The 7,947-nt window shown below is 30.8% G+C and overlaps 1 protein-coding gene across 2 annotated transcripts; it reads left to right on the top strand.

Annotated features, from left to right (window-relative positions):
• The first annotated feature begins 2,348 nt into the window (after positions 1-2,348).
• LOC124949205 (omega-conotoxin-like protein 1) lies at positions 2,349-4,633 on the top strand. Of its 2 annotated transcripts, XR_007100991.1 has the most exons (4): positions 2,349-2,363; positions 2,447-2,734; positions 3,402-3,520; positions 4,276-4,633. XR_007100991.1 is itself a non-coding variant. In XM_047493910.1 (2 exons), exons 1-2 carry the CDS (start codon positions 3,422-3,424, stop codon positions 4,408-4,410), a joined length of 234 nt encoding a protein of 77 aa, XP_047349866.1. In that variant the 5' UTR covers positions 3,402-3,421; the 3' UTR covers positions 4,411-4,633. The 2 variants fall into 2 exon arrangements, 1 of the variants encoding a protein (XP_047349866.1); XM_047493910.1 differs by lacking the exons at positions 2,349-2,363; positions 2,447-2,734.
• Positions 4,634-7,947: the final 3,314 nt, after the last annotated feature.

Below are 7,947 nucleotides of genomic sequence, written 5' to 3'. Positions count from 1 at the left end.
TTTTTTTTTTTTATCATATTACTCACCATGAAAATTTCATCGATAGTACGATATAAAATCTTTTTTACCTTAGATAAATCCAAGATCGAATGATATCACCGTAAAAATATTTGCTTTTCGATTTCTGGTTTTATCGATATGGTATTAACGTTTGAATAAAACATAATGCGTAATATTCTAATGTTAATATAAAAAATTTAATTCCCTTTTCGTTTCAGACAAAAAGAGAACGATAAGAGATACGGTTTATTTAACTATTTGCTTTCTTTGATAGATTCATAATTCTAAAGGAATTTATACAAATGAATTTATAATTATTCAATCCAATAGTTTTAATATATATTTATTATTATGAAGTCTTTAGAATAAAACGAGTAATAAATCAGATATTCGACGAATGTTATTAATTATAATTCTTTCTCATTTTAAAAATACATATTTACGGATACATCCTCATATATTATTAATGTTAAGTATATATATTAAAATATACATAAGTATACAAGTATGCGTATACATAAATTTCAAAAACAATTTAGCATGTAAGTACTTGTTTTATTATACATATCAATTCATCAGATAGAAAATGCATATACTCTATTGTTCGATATATATTATGTTGTACAATTATTCTACAACGATTAAAATGAAGATTAAAAGATAAATGATATTTTCTATATAGAAAAAATATAAGCAGGTAGATATTCTATTACGTATTCTTTTTATCAGCTTATACGTCAAGAAATCGTATAAATACTAGATTATCGCCGCTTAGAAATTAGTAAGTTATCATCTTCTTAAGTAAGATTTATAAGTAACTTGTGCTTCTAACACGGATTGCTATTTTAACATTTAGCACGGCAAGTATATTAACGATTTATTATTTTCAACTATTTATTATTAATTATTTATCAAATATTATTCTTTCCGATATATATTTCGATTTATTATTATCATTACAATTTCATCTCGTCGTTTCGAATAAAAATTTTCTTATTTTGTATAATACATTTTAAATTTCACAATTGCAATTGATTCATATGTAAGTTCAATATTTTTCTTTTTTTTTTTTTTTTTTTTTTTTTTGGACAAAAAGAACGCATAATCATGCAAAAATTCATCTTTCTTGCTCTCCTCGCATTAGTTCTTGCTGCGCCTAAACCTAAAGAATCAGAAGCTTCATGCAGTCCGTGGCTTGGATACGTAAGTTTGCTATAATAATTAAGCTTTGGTAGTGATATTTATCTATTTACGATTTTTATTGAAAATAAAAATGAAAATTGTTTCAAAACAAAGAATACCAATCAAATTTCATAGATAAATTTATTAAATAGTATTTCTCCTTTACAGTGTCAAATTTACTCAGATTGCTGTCGTAACCTTATTTGTCTAAGTTACGCGGCTAAATGCGTACCAAAACATGGATTGATAATTCCCGGTGCAGATACCAGACCTATTGGTCCACCACCATACCCACCAACCACATAAAATATTATCGTTTAATAAACAACCCGTGTTATACTTTTTAATTATCTGAAAATCAAATGTAACATTATAGTTTGGACATATTTAAAATATATATTGAGCATCAATGAAATTAAGGATCATATAACTTAATGAAAATCGTTTAAATAAATGATAATTTTATTGAAAATAAAAACTCTATACGTTATCATACTTTTGTTTTCTTTTAAAATTACAGTATAATTAAATAAAAAAGAATAATATAGATAAGATATTAAAAAAAAAAGAAAAAATTGATATCGTGATACTAATTTTAAAACGTGCATATTATGAATATTTTATTTAAATTGGAAAGAAAAGAAAAAAAAAAAAAGAAGAAAATGGAATCACTTAAGTTCCTCAAAAAGACGTAAAACATTTACTTATTATCGCAACATAACGGTATCGATATATTCAATGATGGATAAAAATCGTATTGTTGTGTATTTCTTTCTCTTTTCTCCAACTACCGTTGCGAAATAAAGGAGCAATAACAGTGTGTGACTCGATTTCTTCCTCTGTTATTTCCTGTCAAGCGAATTAAAGAACAAGAGGGCTTTGTGGAGAGATCAATGGAATGTACGAAGCGTGCAATATGCACTCGATAGAATATCGGTGCAAAAGTCAAAAGGCACTTGTCCGTTTCATACCGTACGGCGCAGAAAGTGAAGACTTACAGTCGATATAAAATCTCGAGGAAAAATAAAATTTTCATTCTTGCACGATGATCAATAGAGAATAGTAGCGTACATTAATCGTTCCTTTTTATTTTATTTAATTATATACAAAAAAGAAAAAAGAAAAAAAAGAGGAAAACAGAAAAAAAAAATACGAATCACTTATCGAGTATTATTTTTTATGTACGATACAAGTTTTATAAAGTAATAAAAAACACTTGTTAAAGCAACAGCATATGAAATTTATATTATGAATATGTTTTAAGAAACGATAACAGAAGTAAGATAACAGGGTCATTTTTCATTGAAACGACCCATGAGCCTAAACTCGCTCGTAAATGACTCATATATGTTTCGAAGAAGCCATCGAGATTCATAAAGTCACCGTTTCTCCTACTTCTATACTTTGTGTATACATATATGTATACACACTTCGTATATAGTTTGAACAGAACGAACGAAGGAAGGTAGTCGAGGTCGAACTCTCGAGAAGATATCTTAGCGACGGAATCTGTGCGTAGTTTATATTTCGTTAGCGAATAATAAGCCCATTTGTAAGTATCAAGTGATAATAATATAAAACTATTTCTTTAATCACACGGATTGCGTCGATTATTGTTACATATTTACATCGATCGTTTCGTTAAAAAGAAGTGAATATTTTCATTAAAGGCAATCTTTCACATTATATTTTTTGAAAGGTTCGAGATGCCGTTGTGACATACTTTCTCTTCACACATTCGCACGTATACGTGTTCGAACAATCGTCTTTATTTATTCCAATAGCTACGTAACGAAGAATAAACGTTTTAAAGTGGATTAAACGCCCATACATGCTCGACCATGAGTGTGTATAGTCTTTAGTCACTGGATCCTTTATTCAAGAACGAGTCAGGGCAACCAGTAATGATTCATTTATCTACACACCTGTATAATCGTTGATATACATCGCCTGTGTTTCTATGTGTGTGTGCGTGTGTTTTTTTTTTTCTTTTAGTGAGCATATGTATGAGTGTGTTCGTGCGTGACGGTTCTGTGTTTCACGAATATTGCTTTTGATCTTTAAAACCTTGAATAAAATTCCTCGTGAAAGAGATTAAAGTTAGAAATGCCAAAACAGTATTACGATTATTCATTGGCAATATAATTAAAATTTCACAATAAAAATATATTTTAAACTAATGATCATTTATTAATTAGATCACAATGTTTTTCTTACAGAATTCCAAGAAACAACGAAGATGTCGAAGTTCATGCTGCTCGTTTTTGTAACTCTTCTTGCTAGCACACTTATCGTGGCTGCTCCCGATAACTCACGCTGCGGTCGGCACGGTGACCCCGTCAGTACACATTTACATACAGCCTGTTTTTCTGCTTTGTCGATCGTTTCACATGATATCTCTTTAGTCTTACGTTTCTTTCTCGTTTATTAGGAAAAAAAAAAATAAATAAATAAATAACAAAACATACATAAATATTTCAATTTATATTAAAATTCGTTTCACGGTAATGATCTTGAGTCCGTGTTTTTATATACAAGGACATATTAACAGAAATGATATACGATTAGCTATTTATTAAATTAAATCGTCCTATTATTGATTATTTAGCTTGTATTATTAATATTTTATTCTATATACTATATTATCAAAGTGAAGTCACAAATTGGAAATTCTAATCGTGTGAATTCATCGCATTGCGCATCTTAATAAGGTTAGAACTTTAGCATTCAATGATAATCATATATTGACTTTTCGCCATTTAAATATGCCAATTTTCCCATCGATACGAATGAAGTTCGTTTATGTTATTATATGCTATTACGTAGAAAGTCAATAAAAAAAACGTTCTATCATTTCTTAAAAGTATCGACGAATACAGTCTTATAACGATAAAAGGAAAACAATATATATATATATATATATATATATATATATATATTTCTAAATACATAGCTAAATAAATAAATAAATGAAGTTCTAATTATATACGAGTAAATGAGAACATGATATATCTAAACGATTCTGGTTCATTTCATGCAAATTGCTTTTAGTAATTAGTATAATTGTATCGACTAATATTTTATTGTTTACAGTGTGTGGTTGATCGTGAATGCTGTCAAAGCATAAGATGCAACGCACAGGCGCATAGATGCCAAGTCATTATCACCGCCGAGGAATTAATGGCTCAGAGAGAACGAATTTTGGGCAAGAAAGGAAAATCTTACTGATCAACTATTATCTCTTTCTTGATCGTACAATCATGGCAATAAATAAGATAAATAATTTTTCATTTATATAAAGATAATCATTGAAATTATATGGAGTTATGGCATAATGAAAATGTCATCTTTAATTATAATTAAAAAAAAAAAAAAAGTCATCTTTAATTATAACAAAATGAAAATATTTAGAATGTATAAATTGAATAATAAATATTATAAATCGTAAGTATCTGAAAGATCTACACATTAAAATACGTAGCTTTTAAATAAGTATCGATATTATAAATGAAAAACAAAAGAGTAATAGAGGAAAGGATGAATGAAATTGTTGAACTATCTCGATTGATCAATTTGAACAAAAAAAAAGATAAATAAATACTCGTATCTTTTCTATAAAAAAAAAAAAAAAAGAAAAAAAAAAAAAAAAAGTGAGGGAAATAAAGGAAACGAAAAAAAAAGAAGGAAAAAAAAAAGGAAACGTAGAAAGCGGATAGATTTATCGCTAGAAAAAATTCATCGGATTTTCTCGAATCACACGTAGCTCTTACCAACGTTTCTCGTCATTTGCCTTGACTATAGTTATGGCACGGTGAGCATTCAAATCCGCTATCTCCTATCTCGGTTTACCGTACGCTCGTTAAAAGGCGTACCTTCGTCCGATAAAAAGACTTAGGTGCTATATAGCGAGCTGCCACATGGACTAAAAATCCCAATGAGCTCGACATGTTGCCTACGTGCGAAGGACAGGTAGACAGTGCCTACGTGTACGAGAAAAAGAGAAAGAGAGAGAGAGAGAGAGTGAAAGAGAGAGAGAGAGAGAAAGAGAGAGAGAAAGAGTCACTTTAATTGCATCGACTTATCTCTTGATAAGCACAACGTAGAACCTTGCCATATGGTAGATTCGAAATCATCACTCTCGTCGACGATTTCCTTCGTCTACAACTACGTACCTATGCTTATGTATCTAGTATGTCTGTATGTATATATGTGTGTGTGATGTATGTGTGTGTGATGTATGTGTGTATGATATATATGTGTGTATGTATGTGTGTGTGATGTATCTTTAAATCTAAATACGTCGAAAGTGCGACGTATACGTTAACGACACACGTTTACCATCACGCACTTGTTTTCGTTTTAAGATCGTTAAAAGAAGATTCGGATTCAATGGAAAAATGTCGAATGAATATTCTTTTTAAAATTCTATTTTCCTTTATATTATAGCTTTCGTATATACCTATCTAAGTTATCGTATATGATCGATTCGCTCACATCTATTAGAAATAAGATGCATTATTAATATCATGACGTATTTATCAATAATTAATCTAAAATAGATTTTATATTCGCTTTTAAGAAGATAAAAGAAATAAATTCTCGATTTGGATTATTGCGATCAGAATAATAATAAGTTCATTAATTTTATATCCTCTTGAGTAGTGTATGTAATCGACGAAAAGACAAGAGATCTTTTTCGTCTGACTAAAAATTTCTCGGAAAATTTTTACCGTCGAGCATCTAACGGCTGCACTTCGACCGGTCGAGGAGCTTTTCAGAGATTTTGGAAAGTAGCCGGACTTTGATTCAAAGACCAAAAGCTTCTTCCACTCGTTATACGACATTTTCATTGTGTTTCAATCTCATTAGCGCCGGCTTAAAGTTAAGCACCTCGACTCTTTTACTTTCGGCTTGTCTGCTGTTCGTTGACCACCATGAACTTTTTAACGGACGTTCGTCTTTTCTTCTCAAGGTATGTAGCTTATAGAAAGAATACGAAATATACGTAATGTAAAGTAGGAGGAATATGTATATATGTATGTATACACGCATATATATACATAATATAAAACGATATAAAAAAAAAAAAAAAAAACAGAATCATGAAAGGGTTGATTCAAAGAAGTTCACTAGGAGAAAGAGGGAAACTTTTCTGAGAGAGTTATTAATTAAATCGATTATTCACCCTTCCCCAATTCTCAGGAAAATTATAATATAAATATATAAATTCAATTATGTTTTTTTCTCTAAGATAGATCCTAGAATATTACAAAATATTGATTTTATCGATATTTCAAAAAGAAAAAGAAAACTATCCATGAGATTTGTAATAACGATAAAATGATTCTACTATTTCCCTATGAATTATGATGGTACAATAATGTTCACGAACAAAAGAATACATGCCGGAGTACATACTGTTATTTCATTCGTCTCTAAAAACGAAAGAGTATTTCGACATACTATTTTTAAGCGCAACAATTGGACGTTATTTTATAAACTACGACAATATATCGATTAAAAAGAGATATTTTTCGTATTGGTACTCTTTATAAGCTCGACGATTCTCTCCGCAGCATTTTTCTCTTTTTTTTTTTATCCTTGTTTAAACAAGCCGAAGGTAATGTTACGTAAGGAATCGTAGTAGTTTCGAAAGTATAAATAAAAATTTGATTCTTTTCGTAACATCGTAATATCGACGTTATTTCTCATCAATTATATTAACTATCACGATTACAATATTTGAAAATGTCGATAACATAAAAAGAGTCCTATCTACTAGCGCGCAAGTAAAGGCGTCACCCTGCAAATATTTGCTCCGTATCCCTTATCTCCCTCTAGCTTAATTGCCATATGGTATCCCCAGGCACGACATAAGGTATCTCCCTGTCTTACGTGGACGTTACAAACATATAAACCTTTTTAAGATAGAATAATAATGATCATAGATATTTAAAATCAAAGCTTACAATTTTAACACATGGACTATATAACTCATGCTTCTTGCCATATACGTATCCGATCTTATCCATGTCAAATCGTTCTCTATAAAAGATGATTATCTATAAAATAATAAAGATAAGATTGAATAAATCGGCAGATCTTTGAAGTTAAAAAAGACGAAGTTAAAAAGAAAAGTAATGAAATCTTATCATTAACGATTACGCCTAAAGCAAGGGACGACGAGAATGAAAGATAGAGAAAGAGGGAGAAAGAGAGAGAGAGAGAGTGAGAGAGAGAGAGAGAGAGAGAGAGAAAGAGAAAAAGACAAGAAAATAGCCAAAGTGTTTTTTCGAAGCGTCGATTCGTCACACTTCTTCCAAGCACTCGCCGTTCTTTCTCTTTCGCGAAGCGCGAAGGTGTGCAAAGTATAAGAAGAGAAAAGAGAGAAAAAGTAATGAAAAAAGAGAAGAACGACAGGTGGACCGAATCGCATTCAGAAGAAATAAACGGGCGCCATCGACGTACTTGAACCGGCACACCAAAGTCGTCCTCGTGCGAACAGGTACGAACGCGAAGAGCTGTACCATGTTGAGACTCGGGCCTGGATTCGGGTAGGTTCGAAAAAAAAAAAGAAGGAAAATATACCAAGAGAAGGAGAGGAGGAGTAGGTGAAAGGACAGAGAACGAGCAAGAGAAGAAGAGAGAGAAAAAAGAGAGGTAGAGAGAGAGAGAGAGAGTGAGAGAGAGAGAGAGAGAGAGAGAGAAAGAAGTGGAGACAAACGGTAAGCCGAGGGAAGTACTCGAGCCGAGTCGAGTATCTCT

This window comes from Vespa velutina, chromosome 5, assembly GCF_912470025.1.
Source record: "Vespa velutina chromosome 5, iVesVel2.1, whole genome shotgun sequence".
Classification (NCBI taxonomy): Eukaryota; Metazoa; Arthropoda; class Insecta; order Hymenoptera; family Vespidae; genus Vespa; species Vespa velutina.
This window is presented reverse-complemented; position numbering and strand designations above follow the sequence as displayed.

Excerpts from the sequence above, each read along its gene's own strand:
- LOC124949205 (XM_047493910.1), top strand. The coding sequence starts at position 3,422 with ATGTCGAAGTTCATGCTGCTCGTTTTTGTAACTCTTCTTGCTAGCACA. Across the intron at positions 3,521-4,275 it reads GCGGTCGGCACGGTGACCCC|TGTGTGGTTGATCGTGAATG; the intron begins GTCAGTACACAT and ends TATTGTTTACAG.